The sequence below is a fragment of the Misgurnus anguillicaudatus genome, chromosome 21 (assembly GCF_027580225.2).
Source record: "Misgurnus anguillicaudatus chromosome 21, ASM2758022v2, whole genome shotgun sequence".
In the NCBI taxonomy this organism is placed as follows: domain Eukaryota; kingdom Metazoa; phylum Chordata; class Actinopteri; order Cypriniformes; family Cobitidae; genus Misgurnus; species Misgurnus anguillicaudatus.
Genome location: NC_073357.2, coordinates 20,859,677 through 20,877,774, shown reverse-complemented (window position 1 = coordinate 20,877,774; position 18,098 = coordinate 20,859,677). Strand labels below are relative to the sequence as shown.

The window sequence follows — 18,098 nt, the reverse complement described above, 5'->3', positions numbered from 1 at the left end:
ATTGTGTCCGGACTCAATAATTAATTGGATCTTCCGAGTATTCTGCATATGTGATATGGTTGATCGAAATAAAATACATGAAAAAAACATACCAAACTCTTACCTGTCCCCTAATTAACACTACGCCCCACACAAGCCAGCACTTAAACGCACACAAGGTGACGAGTTAGCATCGATGGCTAAAATAGCTTTACATATCTTTCCAATGGCTACAAGTTAACTTTACAGGTCCGTCCAGCGTTTTAAATCCGTGTAACGATCAAGCAAAATGATTTTTTTCACTTACATCATCACCTTCTTTCCAGTCCATTTTCATCAAGGCAAGCTCAAGCATAAATGATCGTGAAAATCATTTACTGTGAGCCATAAGAACCCGGATGTGAGTTCAGCGTATTTTTAGGTGTTTGACTTCACGCGGCGCTGCGCAAGCCAATCAGAATTTGACATCAAAGTTCCGCGAGAGCAATTCTAGACCTGACAGCTATGTATGTTCTCGCGGTAGTTTGATGTCATAAGTTAATCGGTCTGCGCAGTCAATAACACATCCTGGAAACGAGTGACGAATTTAGCGCTCTGATTGGTCGGTTTGTTTCGATGTCGTAGCTCTAGCAACCTTATCTGTCATGCAATTGCGCGTTTACGCTAAAGTATTTGAGAAATGTGTTATCTTAGCATCGTTTTATCTCAAGCACTGTGTTCCACGTAGCAGTTAAACATGATGGTCCAGTTAAGTCTGTAAAAGCTTTTGAATAAGATTTCTGTCAAAAGTTTGAGTTACTTAAAGGCGGAGTCCATGATGTTTGAAAGCCAATGTTGATATTTGAAATCACCTAAACAAACACGCCCCTACCCCAATAGAATCTGGGGGGTATTGCACAAAAGTAGAATTAAGAAAGCCAGGATAACAGAAAAGGCCCAGAGGGCTGTTTCATAAAACTAGATTACAGAATAAGCCAGGCTTATTTTGTTAAGTCTGGCTTATTGCCGGGGGATTTTGTTTCATAAAACAAACTTGAACTAGTTCAACCCCGGTTACTATGGAAACTTATGCTTGGAAACTAGCCTGGTCCGGAGTAGGCTAACTGTCAGGCTAAGCCTCATTGTTGCTTAACTAGACTTCCACTAACACTGAAATGTAAATGCAATGATATTACAGCTGACTCTTTGACATTTTATTTGACTTTATTAACCACTATTAATCTAACAATTAAAGAAAATCAACTTATATATTAAATTTTATACATTTTGTTACAATAATAATTAATACAATATAGACATGTGTTTCATAATATGGTATATAGGCCTATCAAATGTTGAATATAAATGATAATCTTAACTACCTCAATATAAGGATAATAGTTTATTAACAAATTTAAGATGTATCTAAATTCATATAATTGCAATGTATTGATGAAAACAAGGCTGGTTTGGACTGGAATATTGGGAAGTAAGATGGTAGGTCCCTCGAGGGGGCCAAAAGGACATCTGGAAGATATGTAGAGTATATACCATATTATGAAACACATGTCTATATTTTATTTATTAATTATTTTTGTATCAAAATTTATCAAATTTAATATATAAGTTGATTTTCTTTAATTGTTAGATTAATAGTCGTTAATAAAGTCAAATAAAATGTCAAAGATTCAGCTGTAATAACATTGCATTTACATTTCAGTGTTAGTGGAAGTCTAGTTAAGCAACAACTGAGGCTTAGCCTGACAGTTAGCCTGCTCCGGACCAGGCTAGTTTGCAAGCATAAGTTTCCATAGTAACTGGGGTTGAGCTATTTCAAGTTTGTTTTATGAAACGAAATCCACCGGCAATAAGCCAGACTTAACAAAATAAGCCTGGCTTATTCTGTAATCTAGTTTTATGAAATAGCCCTCAGAGGGGTATTGCACAAAAGCAAGATAAGGGATTAAGCTGGGATTTTCCAGTTATCCTGGCTGAATTTAGCCCTGACTCGGTTGCATGAAGGGAGGCTAAATTAATCTAGATGAAGTTACTATGGAGATTTACTCTTTGCAGCTAGCCTGCTCCAGAGCAGGCTAACAACCAGGCTAAGATTAATCCTAGTGATTAATTTAATTCAAAGAACTTTATTAATCCCAGGGGGAAATTGCTTTAATGTTACAATTATAGAAAAGAAAGAAATTAAAGAAAACAGAAATAAAAACATAACTGCCCATCCATGATTTAAAAATTAATAGATAAGAAAAAACGATAACTTTTCCCGTATAAAAAAGGTAATTTACTTCAATAGTGCATTGTCCCAGTGTAGCCCCTATGAGGCTTCTTAGGGATGACTACTCACTGAAATGCAACAATGCACTAGGCCAGATAGATCAGAAGACAACACGGTTCGTAGGAGGCAATGGCACACACACACACGTATTTATATATAGTTTGAATGTAAATGTTTATGTATGTTGTGTTATGATTGTTACCAAAGAAAAGAAAACTTTAGTATGACAATATCACAATATAAACAAATTAAAATCAGAGGAATGTAAAAGAAAGCAAACCAACTCTAAAAGTAGAGTTACAATTCGAATAATTAACTAAATAAACTCAAATACCAAGAAACTCCTTGGAGTGTATAGTTCAACAAGGCACAAAAATCAAGTATATCAGTTCAAATGAGATTAATAATTTCTCTTTCTTCAGTTCCTTAGAATGAATGTTCCAGTGCTTCAATAATCAAACCTTCAATAATCCAGTGAAACAATTTGTAGAAATTGCAACGCAGATATCAACAGAAGAAAAGTAGGTGTATCATGGTTGCTCGCCATCTCACACTATGCACATTCGAAGTTCCAGATTAATGCAGTCCACAGTAAAGAGATCCAGAATCTGATTTCTCAGATAACAAAAACTGGCCCGTGCACAACACACAGGATACACACTTAATCAATGTATACATCACATGCATCTCTCATTATACATACACTTTAAACTTTTATACATATCTACTTCCATATAATACACACATTTATTCAATATAAACAGAACATTTATCCTTTAACACATGAACATAGTATTAAATCATACATTTTCACATATATACTCAAAATAATCATACAAAACTCACAGATTCCCTCATATAACAAAAATATATTTTTATCTCCTTCAGATTTTCACCGGATGATGACCGGATGGCAGTTTTATATTCCAGGTGTATTTCTCGAATAAACCTCTCAAAAATCCAAACTTTATCAAAGATTTGAGCAACATGTGGCTCATGCTTCAGTTCTCATGCTCTCTATCTTTCCCCTTTCCAGCAGCTTCTGCCTAGGGCGGAGTCAGCGTGACCTACTTACACGCAACTGGCTGCCCAGTTGTGCAGTGCAGATCAATATCACAAATCAGAACAGGTTTACAACAAAGACTTTTTCTTTAGTTTTTTTTCCCTTGTAGTGCTATATATTTTTCTTTGTTTTTTTACTTATATTGTAAATAAACCATATTTGATAGAAAACTTTATCTTCATTTTTCCATTTAGAAATGTCTTTGTTCATTTAGCATTTAATAAAATTATTTATTTTATCACTACCTCAGACTACAAATGTTTTTGAGCCTGGGTTACACCCTCCCCCCTTAAAATCTTGCAAGTCCCTTTGCACATGTCATGGTTCTGCCATCTTGTCCTTTGTTTAATCTTGTCTTGTGGCAGAATCATGACAGACCCATGGTTTGTGTGGGTTCACGTGGTCTTAGTATTGGTTTACTAGACCACGTGTTCCCTGTGTCTTGTCTCTTTTACCCCGCTCCCTTGTTGTTCTCATCTTCATTGTTTAATTCCTGTCACCTGTTGCCCTCATTAGTTGTCCTCTATTTAAGATCCTTGTGTTTGTTGTCCTGTGCTTGTGCATTGTTTCTATACCTGTGAGTACGCGGTTTCTGAAGTCTTGTCTAGTAGAGTTTAGTGTATTTTGTCAAGTTTATTGTTAAGTGTCTTCCTGTTTAGTGTTTCAGTGTAGATTTGTATCTCGTTCTGTTTAGTGTCCACTCCATCTGTTTTAGTATCTTGTTTTTGTTGTTTTGCCCCCTCGTGGGTTTTGTTTTCTGTTTTGTTACATATAATAAAAGTCTTTAAGTTACCTGCTGTCTGCACTTGGGATCCATCTTACACATCATAACAGAATGCACAAGCCAGTTATGAACCCAGCGGACAGCAGGTCTTTTCCTGACAAGCGGCAGTTGTCTGACCTCGAGCTGTGGTGGCAGTCAACTGCCGCCGATATGAAGATGGGCAAGGCTCCTTTTCCTTCCCAGGCAGGGGAGTCCCTTAGAGAGTATGCGCAGGCTCTGGAGTCTAGGAGGTTCTTTTTGCCTGAGTACCTCCTCAACTCCTACCTCATCGCGGGCCTCCACTTCCCTCCTCCTTTGCCAGAGCGGGAGGGGTTGATTCGTCGCCCATTCAATGAAGTTGTGGACCGGCTGTGTCGGGAAGAGCTTCAGGCTTTCACCAGGGCATCGCCACCTGCCCCACTGCCTCCTGTCCCGGAGGGTCTTGCCGTGGGAGTTCTGGCGCTGGAGGACCCAGCGATCACCACTCCAGTTCCTGCCAGCTCTGTCCAGCCCCCTGACCTCAGAGGAAAGCGTGAGAGGAGAGTATCATGGGAGTCGCCATCCGAGGGGTCCTCTTCGGAACCTGCTGCTCCCACCACAGTTCTCTCCTCACCTGCCACGGCATCTGCGCCACGCTCGAGAAGGAAGAGGAAGAGGTTAACTTCACCACCGGCGCAGCCTCTGCCTCAGTCTGCGCAGCCACCGCTGCAGCCTCTGCCTCAGTCTGCGCAGCCACCGCTGCAGCCCCTGCCGTCTGCGCAGCCACCGCTGCAGCCCCTGCCGTCTGCGCAGCCACCTCTGCAGCCCCTGCCGTCTGCGCAGCCACCTCTGCAGCCCCTGCCGTCTGCGCAGCCACCGCTGCAGCCCCTGCCGTCTGCGCAGCCACCGCTGCAGCCCCTGCCGTCTGCGCAGCCACCGCTGCAGCCCCTGCCGTCTGCGCAGCCTCCGCTGCAGCCCCTGCCGTCTGCGCAGCCAACCACAGCGCCCCCTGTCACGGATTTTGTTTTGTCTCCGCTGCCGGACGCAGCACCCCTGTCACGGACTTTGTTTTGTCTCCGCTGCCGGACGCAGCGCCCCCTGTCACGGTCCCTGTCTCGTCTCCGCTGCCGGACGCAGCGCCCCGTCACGGTCCCTGTCTCGTCTCCGCTGCCGGACGCAGCGCCCCCTGTCACTCTCTCGTCTCCGCTGCCGGACGCAGCGCCCCCTGTCTCTGTTCCTGTCTCGTCTCAGCTGCCGGACGCAGCGCCCCCTGTCTCACCGGCTCCTTCTGTTGCTTCCTCCCCTGCACTGTCGTCCTGTTCGTCCGCCTGGTCCCCTGCCACTGTCTCCATGTCCTCCCTGAACTCTCTCCCCTACCCAGTGAGTCCTGGCTCGCCCCCGTCTGCTCCCTTGTCTACCCCTACCATGTCCTGGAACCCTGCCTTGCCTCCTTTTGTTCCCCTTTCCCAGCCTTCATCCATAACCAAGCCTGCTCCCTCCAAGATCCCCACCAAGCCTGCCCGGACTTCTCGTCCCAAGCCCTCCACTACCCCTGAACCCAAGACCCCTTTCCCACCCAGCTCCACCCTACCTGGACTTTCTTTTGTGAACTCTGTTTTGCCTCCGCCCCCCCTCCCTTGTTTGTTGTTTTTGTTATGTCACCCTAACCCCTGCCGTTTGCGCAGCCACCGCTGCAGCCCCTGCCGTCTGCGCAACCACCGCTGCAGCCCCTGCTGCAGCCCCTTCTGTCTGCGCAGCCAACCACAGCGCCCCCTGTCACGGACTTTGTTTTGTCTCCGCTGCCGGACGCAGCGCCCCCTGTCACGGACTTTGTTTTGTCTCCGCTGCCGGACGCAGCGCCCCCTGTCACGGTCCCTGTCTCGTCTCCGCTGCCGGACGCAGCGCCCCCTGTCACGGTCCCTGTCTCGTCTCCGCTGCCGGACGCAGCGCCCCCTGTCACTGTCTCGTCTCCGCTGCCTGAAGCAGCGCCCCCTGTCACTGACCCTGTCACTGTCTCGTCTCCGCTGCCGGACGCAGCGCCCCCTGTCACTGACCCTGTCACTGTCTCGTCTCTGCTGCCGGACGCAGCGCCCCCTGTCACTGTCTCGTCTCCGCTGCCGGACGCAGCGCCCCCTGTCTCTGTTCCTGTCTCGTCTCAGCTGCCGGACGCAGCGCCCCCTGTCTCACCGGCTCCTTCTGTTGCTTCCTCCCCTGCACTGTCGTCCTGTTCGTCCGCCTGGTCCCCTGCCACTGTCTCCATGTCATCCCTGAACTCTCTCCCCTACCCAGTGAGTCCTGGCTCGCCCCCGTCTGCTCCCTTGTCTACCCCTACCACGTCCTGGAACCCTGCCTTGCCTCCTTTTGTTCCCCTTTCCCAGCCTTCATCCATAACCAAGCCTGCTCCCTCCAAGATCCCCACCAAGCCTGCCCGGACTTCTCGTCCCAAGCCCTCCACTACCCCTGAACCCAAGACCCCTTTCCCACCCAGCTCCACCCTACCTGGACTTTCTTTTGTGAACTCTGTTTTGCCTCCACCCCCCCCTCCCTTGTTTGTTGTTTTTGTTATGTCACCCTGTTCACATCATAACAGCACATCCATAGTGAATACATATTCTTGAGACACAGGACAACTCAATTGGGAATGTTCTTGCAAGGACTCTGAAAAAGCATCATTCAGACCTTGAAGAAGGGACTGAACTATTGTAATCAGAGGATTTCCTAATTTAGGGTAAGTCAAGACCTTGGGTTTCTCTCTAATTCTGGTAGATCTTCTTAGCTCATTTCCATCTATGGTCTCCTCAGGTTCTTGGACTCCTGTACAAGTTTCAGCAACTTTAATATTGTTTGATTCCTCTCCAGCTGAACCAGATCTATCCATGGGTGATTCTCTATGAACACTTGATTCACTTGCCACCGAGGTAGTTGAATAAGTTAGCTGGACTGTGTTCTCTCTTTCAGGTTCGACTTCAAGACTCAGAGGTAAGTTTCCTTCAGGATCTCCAGGTAAGTTTTCTTCAGGATCTCCAGGTAAGTTTTCTTCAGGATCTCCAGGTAAGTTTCCATCAGGATCTGTAGGTAAGTTTTCTTCAGGATCTCCAGGTAAGTTTTCTTCAGGCTGAACCTCACCATTTGGGGTTTCATTCTCTGAGCTCGCCTTCAAGAATTTAACAGTATTCCTCTCAGGATGCGTAACTTCAGAAGTGTGAAGTGTGTAAGGCTCATGTACAACATCTAATTGGGGTCCTAAATAGTAAACCTCCTCATCTGAGTCAGGAATATTTTCAGAATCTTCACAGACTGCTCTACTACGAGTTTTACGCTTTGGAACTGGACTTGGTGACTCATACTCTTTTACATCAGAAGAGAGGGTTCCGCATGGAAGTAGTAAGTCACGATGTAAAGTCCGAATGGGCCCGGTTTGAAACTCAGGACACACTTTGTACACAGGTAAATCACCATGTTGATCAATCACAACGTAGACCATTTCTTCCCATTTGTCGGCAAGTTTATTCTTTCCTCTCAATCTGACGTTTCTCATGAGAACTCTGTCACCTTTTTCCAATACTGATGCAACAACATGTCTATCATAGCGAGCTTTATTTTTTCCAGCCATCTTTTTGGAATTTTTGACTGCGATCCGAAAACTTTCCTTGAGGTTTGACTTTAGGTTCTTTACATACTGAGAGTGTGTCACATCCATCTTGTCTTTTATGGGTAATCCAAATGCTAGATCTACTGGAAGCCTAGGTTGTCGCCCAAACATTAGCTCATAAGGGCTAAACCCGGTGGTTTCATTTCTGGTACAGTTGTAAGCGTGTACGAGTGGCTTTACAACTCTTTCCAGAAACTTTTCTTCTTGGCTTCCAAAGTTCCAAGCATGTTTAGCAAGGTCCTGTTGAATCTTTCAACTGGGTTTCCCCTCGGATGGTATGGGGTTGTCCTGACTTTCCGCACTCCAGCAATGTCACACAATTCCTTAATTAGCTGTGACTCAAAATCAGGGCCTTGATCGCTGTGAAGGCGTTCTGAATAGCCATAGTAACATATGAACTGTTCCCACAGACACTTCGCAACAGTCTTGGCTTTTTGGTTTGGAGTAGGAATAGCCAGGGCATATTTAGTAAAGTGATCTGTTATTACCAACACATCCTTAGTGTTGCTGCGATCAGGCTCAAGTGTAAGAAAGTCCATGCATACTAACTGTAAAGGCCGGTTGGTTGTAATGTTCACTAGTGGTGCGGGCTTTTCAGTTAGGACCTTTCGCCGTATACATCGACCATACGTTCTAATCTTATACTCTATGTCCGAAGCCATTTTGGGCCAATAGAAACGGTTCCGCACCAACTCTAAAGTACGGTCAATTCCCATATGACCAAGGTCATCATGTAGATATTTAAGGACGTCAGAATGATATTCTTCCGGCAGAACCAACTGATATGTTGTCTTATCAGCTACACTTCTCCTTCGATAGAGAACTCCATCATGGAACTCCAACCGTTCCTTTTCTCTAAGAAGGTAAGGTAACCTAGGAAGAGCGTCACGGACAGTTCTTGAAGGAGATTCTCCAGTCTGAATTTGGGTGACAAAGGTAAGTATTTGGTTCTGTTCATTGTGAGAGGCATCATCTACAGAAAGGTTTGTATGAGGTCGGCAATCCATCAGCGTCAATGTTTTGCCTCCCACACCTGTACTGCAGCTTAAAGTCATAAGTAGAGAGCGCAGCTAACCACCTATACCCTGCTGCATCAAGCTTGGCAGTGGAAAGGACATAGGTTAGGGGGTTACTATCTGTCACTACTGTGAAGGTGCTGCCATAAAGGAAATCATGGAATTTCTCTGTGACCGCCCATTTTAACGCTAGGAATTCTAATTTATGGGCGGGATACTTGGATTCACTGGATGAGAGTCCCCGACTTGCATAAGCAACTACCCTCATTTGCCCTTCCTGCTCTTGGTATAAAGCGGCACCTAGCCCTGATGTGCTAGCATCTGTGTGCAGAACATATGGTAATTTTGGGTTAGCGAATGCTAATACGGGAGCAGCAGTGAGTTCCTCAATTATTTGATCAAATGCTCTTTGGCAAGTAGTTGTCCATCTACTGCTGAAAGAATCCTTCGGGTTCCAATACTGTCCACTTTTATTTGGCTTTGTGTCCCGACGAGCAGGGGGGTATCCTGAAGTTAAGTCATTTAGGGGCTTGACTTTTTTCGAGAAATCTCTGACAAAACGACAGTAATAACCTACAAATCCTAGAAAGGATCGAAGTTCTTTCAGATTCCTAGGAACCGGCCAGGTTTTGACAGCTGCCACTTTGTCTGGATCGGTCTGCACACCTTTGTCGGACACTATATGTCCAAGGTACCTGACTGAGGACTGTGCAAAGATGCATTTCTCTGGAGCAGGTTTTAAGCCATATTCCTTGAGCCTGTTTAAGACCCTGAATAGCCTTTCTTCATGCTCGTCCAAGTCTTTGGAGAACACAATTATATCATCAATAAACACAAGAACTTCACAGAGATTAATATCTGCCATGCACTTCTCCATGATTCTCTGAAAAGTGCTTGGTGCATTAGTGACCCCTTGTGGCATACAGTTGAATTCGTAGAATCCCAAGGGACACACAAACGCGGTCTTTGCCTTATCCTTCTCCTCGACCTCAATTTGGTAAAATCCAGACTTCAGGTCAAGTACCGAGAACCACTTGGATCCTGTCAAAGCCATGAAGGTATCCTCCAGTTTTGGAAGTGCATAAGCATCTTTTATGGTTCGTTGGTTCAGTTTCCGATAGTCTATACATAATCTGACATCCCCACTTTTCTTTTTCACAACGACAATTGGTGAGGAATAAGGGGACACAGATCCTCGTATGACTCCTGCATCGAGCAACTCCTGTAGATGTTTCTTTACTGCTTCCATATCCTCTGGATGTATAGGCCTGGCCCGATGTTTAAAAGGGATCTCGTCCGTAAGGTTGATTTTGTGTTTAACTTTGTCAGTGCACCCGAAATCTTGAGAATGTAAAGAAAAGACTTCTGGCATGTCCCTTAACCGACTGGTAAGCCTGTCTTTCCATTCTGGTGGAATGGACGAATCTCCAAAATTGAATTCAAGAGAAGACTTTAGAGTGGGTTCTGTATCAACTTCATTGGCTGACTGTTTACTAGGATTCACAGACTGAACAGCCTTTAGTTCAGCCACAATACATCTGGAAGGAATGGTGATGTCATGAGTGGTGGGATTAGAAATCACCACAGGTTAGTAACAAGGGTTAAACTCCCCAAGGGTAGCTATGCATGTCTTTACAATCAAGCCACCAGGTAAGGAAGAAAAGGTTGGGTGTTCAACAACTACCCATTTGTCAGGGTACACTCTTTGAACAGATGCTGTTCCGCAAAGAACTGTGCTTTGACCAGCTGGAATTACTTGGGGTTGCTTCTCAGGTAAACGCACCAGCCCAACATTTCCTTCCACAGCCTGGTTTTGGCGCAACTCCAGGATTTTAAGAACTTGCTTGTACCCAAAAGAGGGTGAAAAGTAACAAGGTTTTTGATGTGAAAAGTCCTTATATAGCTCATCCAAGGTATTTGTGCCAATCAATACAGATGGCTGAAAGGCAGATGGAAGATCAGGGATAACAAGAGCTAAGGTAGGTACATCCATATTGACTCCAACAAATTCTCTAGGAAATGTGATGGTGAGTTCGACGTAACCAAGGTAGGGGACATTTTGACCGTTGGCACTCTCAACCTCAAGTAAGCTAAAGAATGAATTTGTTGGTCACTTAGGTTCCTATTGTAGAAAGACTGCGTGATGGTGGTAACTTGCGAACCAGTATCGAGCAAACAGTCACACGTTACTGCTATGTTCACTTGGGTGGTGCATCTGGCTCCAATTAATCCTCTGGGTAACATTGGTTGTCGTAAATTACTCTGTGCTCGAGCTATCAACACTTTTTGTGGTTTGGGACACTTTGATTTGGTTCCAGTTCCTGTTTGTCCCGCAGCAGGAACTGCTTTTAGTTTGACTGCGGCTTAAGGTTGCCATACTGCAAATCCCATTCGCTTTGACGCTTTTTGAGTTGTTCTCTTTTTTCTGCTACTAACATGGGATTAGGATCATTTGAGCAGGAGCTGGCAATATGCCCCTCCTCTCCACACCTAAAGCAGTAACCTGGTTTAGGTCTAGCTTGCTGTGATTTGTCTGAAATTTTGTCTTTTCTCTTAGAACTACACGTGTCCTGACTACTCTCAGGTTTGACAGCACTCATCTTTGGGTTTTGCTTCTCTTTGGACTGTTTTGAAGTTAGCACTGCGAGCTGCTTTTGGAGCTGTGTTATTTGGCTTGCTAACTAAGCAGTAACGGAATGTAACTGGGTCACATCATCACTAATGGCTGTTTGAGAATTTACTACAACAAGTGGCTTAGGATTACCTAAGTGTTGTTTCATCCGTACATTTTTTGAAGCTTGTTTGCTCTCCTCAGTACGTAACATTGTCATCAGCTCAGCAAAGGACGGAGGTGAGTTCTTTTTCTGCTCTAATTGCAACTCTAGAAGCAAAGGGCTTTCCCAACATCCCCTGCAAAACTGTTTAAGCAGATGTTTGTCGACCTCTGAACTAAGTACTCCACCACGTCGCATGGTGGTCTGCAATGCCACATGCAGTCATTGTAGGTAGGCAGATGGCTTTTCACCTGGGTTCTGGAATGTATTTAGAAATTGGGAGCAAAAGCAGAGTCAAGAAGCTGAATGTAAGCTGAAGTCGTCGCTGTGGGACTAAGAGATTTCACAATGTCTGCTGCTGGGGACAAAAGACTTTCACAGATTCTACGAACTCTGTGGAAATCAGATACTGTTGGGTCTTGAAAGAGAAGTTCAGCACTGGTGCGCCAGGTTTCATAATCAGCCTCATTGGGTGGGTGGGGAACTCGCCCAGAGAAAGCACGGAGCCGCAATGGTGAATTCCCAGTCATTGCAAAGTCACTTGTGCGTACAAGGTTCTCCACTACAACTTTTTGCACTACAGGTGGGTTTAAGTCACTTACAGTGAATGATGGGGACCTTGGGCTTGCGGCTGCAGATGCTGGTGGAACAGTGTGATGTTGTGCAGCATTTGTTGGCACTTGAGACTGCTTAAGGGTGAACTCAGTTCGGGGCGGATCTGCTGAATGAACAGGTAATGACTCGTCAGCTCCCACAAGGGTAGGTTCAAGACATGGCTTTTGGATAATTGTCTCCTGAATATGATCTAGCATGCCCTTCAGAACATCCTCAAAGCTTTCCCCACTACGACTCGCTAATTCTTTCAGATCATTGAGATAACTTTGGGTTGTGGTTTTTCCCAGCTTCTGAATATAAGTGTCTGATAGAGCTGTTAAATGAAAAGAGATGTCAGGATTATCTTCTGCTTGCTGAACATAGGGAAGCATTTCCTGGAGGTTTTGGACTGCTAGTCCAGAGCTGAATTCAACTATTAAAGACTTCTTTGACTCTAAGCTAGGATCAATCACCGGGATAGATCTATTAATGGACCAATACTGCGCCAGGAAGCCTAATATTTCTTCATCCACTTCAGTATCAGTTATGCCGCTAATTAAAACAGCATTTGGAACTTTCACGCCCTCTTTCTCTACAACCTCCATTTGTTTTTTTCACTACTTCTACAACTGTTTCAAAATGGTTAACTCCCTCCAAAAAATGGGAACTTTAAACAATCATTAGTAAGTGTGTGTGTGTTTTCCTTTGCCTCCTGGCTGGCTCGCCACGAATATGTAGCCCCTATGAGGCTTCTCAGGGATGACTACTCACTGAAATGCAACAATGCACTAGGCCAGATAGATCAGAAGACAACACGGTTCATAGGAGGCAATGGCACACACACACACGTATTTATATATAGTTTGAGTGTAAATGTTTATGTATGTTGTGTTATGATTGTTACCAAAGAAAAGAAAACTTTAGTATGACAATATCACAATATAAACAAATTAAAATAAGAGGAATGTAAAAGAAAGCAAACCAACTCTAAAAGTAGAGTTACAATTCGAATAATTAACAAAATAAACTCAAATACCACAGAAACTCCTTGGAGTGTATAGTTCAACAAGGCACAAAAATCAAGTATATCAGTTCAAATGAGATTAATAATTTCTCTTTCTTCAGTTCCTTAGAATGAATGTTCCAGTGCTTCAATAATCAAACCTTCAATAATCCAGTGAAACAATTTGTAGAAATTGCAACGCAGATATCAACAGAAGAAAAGTAGGTGTCTCATGGTGGCTCGCCATCTCACACTATGCACATTCGAAGTTCCAGATTAATGCAGTCCACAGTAAAGAGATCCAGAATCTGATTTCTCAGATAACAAAAACTGGCCTGTGCACAACACACAGGATACACACTTAATCGATGTATACATCATATGCATCTCTCATTATACATACACTTTAAACTTTTATACATATCTACTTCCATATAATACACACATTTATTCAATATAAACAGAACATTTATCCTTTAACACATGAACATAGTATTAAATCATACATTTTCACATATATACTCAAAATAATCATACAAAACTCACCGATTCCCTCATATAACAAAAATATATTTTAATCTCCTTCAGATTTTCACCGGATGATGACCGGATGGCAGTTTTATCTTCCAGGTGTATTTCTCGAATAAACCTCTCAAAAATCCAAACTTTATCAAAGATTTGAGCAACATGTGGCTCATGCTTCAGTTCTCATGCTCTCTATCTTTCCCCTTTCCAGACAACCCAGTCTCACCCCATGGCGACCATGCGTCAATATGTTGACGCGGAGGGTATACCTTTCGCGTCATTTTTTGACGAACTGGGGACTTCAATACTATTAAGTCCGTTGCATTCTCTTTCCTATTTTTTTACCATTTTCTACCATTTTCGCGTCGGTTTAGGGTTAGATTTACATAATGACATCCCTACCCAAACCTTTCCCTAACCCCAATGCCAGGCGACAACTGTTTAATTTCGCGTACCTAATAGTATTGAAGTCCCCAGTTCGTCAAAAAATGACGCGAAAGGTATACCCTCCGCGTCAACATATTGACGCATGGTCAAGTGTCGTCAAATATTGACGCCATGGGTGTGAGACCGTGTCAGCTTCTGCCTAGGGCGGAGTCAGCGTGACCTACTTACACGCAACTGGCTGCCCAGTTGTGCAGTGCAGATCAATATCACAAATCAGAACAAGTTTACAACAAAAACTTTTTCTTTAGTTTTTTTTCCCTTTTAGTGCTATATATTTTTCTTTGTTTTTTTACTTATATTGTAAATAAACCATATTTGATAGAAAACTTTATCTTCATTTTTCCATTTAGAAATGTCTTTGTTCATTTATCATTTAATAAAATTATTTATTTTATCACTACCTCAGACTACAAATGTTTTTGAGCCTGGGTTACACCAGCACTTACAAAGTGGAGTTAAACAGCCTCATGACCACAGGTATAAAGGATCTGCTAAAACGCTCAGTAGAACACTTAGCAGTGATCAGTCTCTGACTAAATGTACTTCTCTGTTCGGCCAGCACCCTATGTAGTGGGTGAAAAGGGATTGCTCAGAATTGAATATAGTTTTTGACAGTATTCTTTTCTCAGCCACAACAGAACAGAGTGAACAGAGTTCAGCTCCATACCAAGTACAGTCCAGCGCCTCTAATGAATTTGTCCAGTTTATTTCTGTCCGCCACTTTCATACCTCACCCAACAGACCCCCAGACACCACAGACTCATAAAACATCCACAGCATGGTATAGCAGACTATACCATTTCAGATAAATCACTTCTACAAGATTGCAAGTAACAGGAACAGATTACTCCATAAAGTGTTACATAAGGGCAGTCACAGTAGAACAGGCATTATTTTGTGTAACAGCTTTCCCTATTTTCTTTGGATGCAGTGGATGGCACCCACCCCTGTGACAGATATATAATACTTTTTTTAATGTTAAACTTAGTACAGACAATAAAATATGTCAGCAGATACTACCTTATGTGTAGATTTATTTCTGCAATCAAGTCATCAGCATTGCAAAATGTCCTTGATCTTGATTTTCTGAAAGTGATGGATGGTCCAAATTATTATGCACATGCTATTTTTGTTTGTTTTTTAAAATAAAGTCAGTAATTTTACAAATTGTATTTTAATCTCAATAGTTATATGACATTGTGCATGTTATTCTATTTAAATACATAATTTGACGTATTTAAAATCTCAAAAGATACTTTATTACTTAAAAAATATGCAAATTATGCTTTTCCAAATTATTATGCAAAATGCACTTTATCAAAATTCAGTGTGTTAAAATAATCCACAAAACAGATATGTGTCAAATGTGCTGCATAGACAGATAATAAAAAAATCATTGTAAATCAAATAATGTATTTAAGACAGGTTACATAATAATATATGAGCATGTTTTTGAAATGACTTTTACTGTCCCATTTATTAAACTTGTAAGTCTACAGTTTTTGTCTTTATTTCACTTGAAGATGCTAGTATTGCATCCCAGAGTTTATGTTTGAATATGAATTATAGTGCTGTCCACCTCACAGATCTTTCATATAATGATAGTCCATAAAGAGGTCAGCGGATAGTATTCATACTGTACCTTAATTTTTTTCTTATTTCATGGCCATATTAAAATAGTCAGTGTTGCTTTTTTGCAGCATGCTATAGTGTATTATCCTGCATGAAAGTAAATTAATTTCAGAAGACATGATTCATTTTTTTCCTATGCCCATCTTTAGGCCTATCAAATGTTGAATATAAAAGATAATCTTAACTACCTCAATATAAGGATAAAGGATAATAGTTTATTAACAAATTTAAGATGTATCTAAATTCATATAATTGCAACATATTGATGAAATATATATATATAGTTGTATATTTATGTTATATATTTATATATGTTGTATATTTAAATAAAATTTCCTCTTTGTGTGACAGACAATCTGAATTAAAAAAAAAAAAAAATATATATATATATATATATATATATATATATAATATTTTTTTTTATTTTTATTTATTTATTTTTTATTCAGATTGTCTGTCACACAAAGAGGAAATTTTATTTAAATATACAACACACAAAAGTCAAGAACAGTCATTTAATTTTTTATGCTTGGTGTGCATAAAAATGCACATTATTTTAAAGATCTACAGTATTTGTTTCTTTCTCTAGTTGTTACATTTTCCTTGAAATTAAAAAAAAAATTATGGTGTCTGCATGCAGGCATGGATTAACGCACGGGCCTACTGGGCACTTGCCCAGGGCACTTGGCCAGCAGGGGGGTCCTGTCAAATTTACTGTGTCTATTCTTTTCAAATAAATCTTTTAATTTAAATTTTATTTTCAGTAAAATTGTGTTAAATATTGAGGAATAATGTGATTTTTTGCAGTTGCAAAGTATTAACTAGTAAATAAATAAATAATTTTAATATATTGCTGCGCTGTTGAGAGGGACATCTAGAGGCGAGTGAAAAGCATTGCGTAATATTAAAGTCACACGTACAGTAGGAGACGGTTACTCAAAAACCAAAACAAAAATTAGTTTAAAACCACAACCAAGTGGATCAATGATAAGAAAGCACAAAAAGGACAGCTTTTCCTTACCCTGCCAGTCAGCAACTGTAAAGGAGAACGTTCATTTTCTCTAATGGCAAGAGTAAGAAATGAACTAAGAAGCAAAATGTGTCAAGGACATCTAAATTCACTGTCTTTAATGGCCATTGAATGCCATCTTCTGAGGGAACTTTTGATGATGTTGTGGAAGCGTTTTCTCCGAGGAAATCGAGAAAGATACCCCTCAGCTAAGATAAATTTAATACAACTTTTTTGTTCTAAGCTAAGGGGCTGGACACACGAAGCTGTTACGCCCGCGGCCGGTGCATGTTTTCAATTGATTCCAATGGAAACTCAGCGTTTTTCAAATAAGCAAGCAGCTAGCAAATTTTTTTCCGAGAGTTCAAAAATATTTAACTTTGAGTTAGAAGCTCTGCTGGTCAATGTCAGTTCTCACACAGCCGTCCAATTACAGTGGAGGAGGGGTAGGACATTACCACAGCAACCAACCGGGTCACAGCTGAAGTATCACAGCTACCAAAGCGCTCGGCTGAAAAACAGCTGGCATTCTGCATCCTCAAGGTGTTTTCAGCTGCGTTTAAAAGTTTTGGTGTGTCCAGCCCCTAAATGCCTGTGGTGAAAGACAGTTACACATGAAATGTAATAAAATGTCTGCTAAATGTAGAAATGTAAAATATTTATGGAATTTTCTCCTGTGATATGATTTGGAGAGGTCAGAATCTTTTTGATTGAGTATGTTGTACAATATGTTGTATGTTGACAGATACTGGTGAGATATAAATAAACCAATTTGTGGTGTGAAAGTACAGAATATTGTGTGCATTCCCAGGGCACATCATCGCCATAATCCGTCCCTGGGTGTAAATAAATATACAAACAAACAAATACCCAGCTTTTGTCCTTCAGAAATGCAAGCAAATGTATTGGACATTTTGCTTTGTTGACGTTTTTCTCTTTAAAGGATCAGCCATGGCGACAAAGAATCTTCATGGCATCATCAGAGAGAAGCTAAAGCGGATTCTTCCTCGTGACGTCATTAGAGACAAGCTGAAACTGCAGAAATGTGTATTCGAAGGGGGGGCTGCACGCTTTTGTCTCTTAAGTTTAATTTGTCAATGGATTAGGTTTGATCCGTTGCTGTGCGATGAACGCGAAGGAAGATATTTTGAGGAATGTTCGTAACCAAACCATTCGTGAGCCCCATTCACTTCCATAGTATTCTTTTTCCCTATTGTGGAAGTGAATGGGGCTCATGAACGGTTTGCTTACAAACATTCCTCAAAATATCTTCCTTTGAGTTCATCAGAACAAGATTTGATCGTAAAGTGTGCGTAGGCAAAAATCCACGGCAAAGTCCATATTTATAAAAACCGTCTTTGACGTCTGAGCAGACGTACGCACTTTTGCTTGT

The 18,098-nt window shown here is 42.0% G+C and overlaps 2 protein-coding genes across 9 annotated transcripts in view; one reads left to right on the top strand and one right to left on the bottom strand.

Moving 5' to 3' along the window:
* The window catches only part of zdhhc13 (zDHHC palmitoyltransferase 13), a 191,333-nt gene extending 190,904 nt beyond the window's left edge, over window positions 1-429 (bottom strand). Inside the window, exon 1 of one of the 4 annotated variants that reach the window (XM_073859806.1) lies at window positions 287-429. In XM_073859806.1, coding sequence (XP_073715907.1) covers window positions 287-334 — 48 coding nt within the window. In that variant the 5' untranslated portion in view covers window positions 335-429. The remainder of the gene's footprint in view (window positions 1-286) is intronic. The other 3 variants (XM_073859808.1, XM_073859805.1, XM_073859807.1) reach the window with 3 other exon arrangements.
* A 1,218-nt stretch (window positions 430-1,647) lies between these two features.
* Window positions 1,648-15,823, top strand: LOC141353316 (uncharacterized). 5 transcript variants are annotated; one of them, XR_012360348.1, is made up of 5 exons: window positions 1,651-2,769; window positions 3,137-3,178; window positions 3,285-3,377; window positions 13,215-13,313; window positions 13,681-15,823. XR_012360348.1 is itself a non-coding variant. In XM_073859803.1 (3 exons), exon 3 carries the CDS (start codon window positions 4,147-4,149, stop codon window positions 6,322-6,324), a length of 2,178 nt encoding a protein of 725 aa, XP_073715904.1. In that variant the 5' UTR covers window positions 1,648-2,769; window positions 3,137-3,178; window positions 3,285-4,146; the 3' UTR covers window positions 6,325-6,451. The 5 variants fall into 5 exon arrangements, 3 of the variants coding, with proteins under 3 accessions (XP_073715904.1, XP_073715903.1, XP_073715905.1); XR_012360347.1 differs by having other exon boundaries at window positions 1,652-2,769; window positions 13,215-15,823; XM_073859803.1 differs by lacking the exons at window positions 13,215-13,313; window positions 13,681-15,823 and having other exon boundaries at window positions 1,648-2,769; window positions 3,285-6,451.
* Window positions 15,824-18,098: the final 2,275 nt, after the last annotated feature.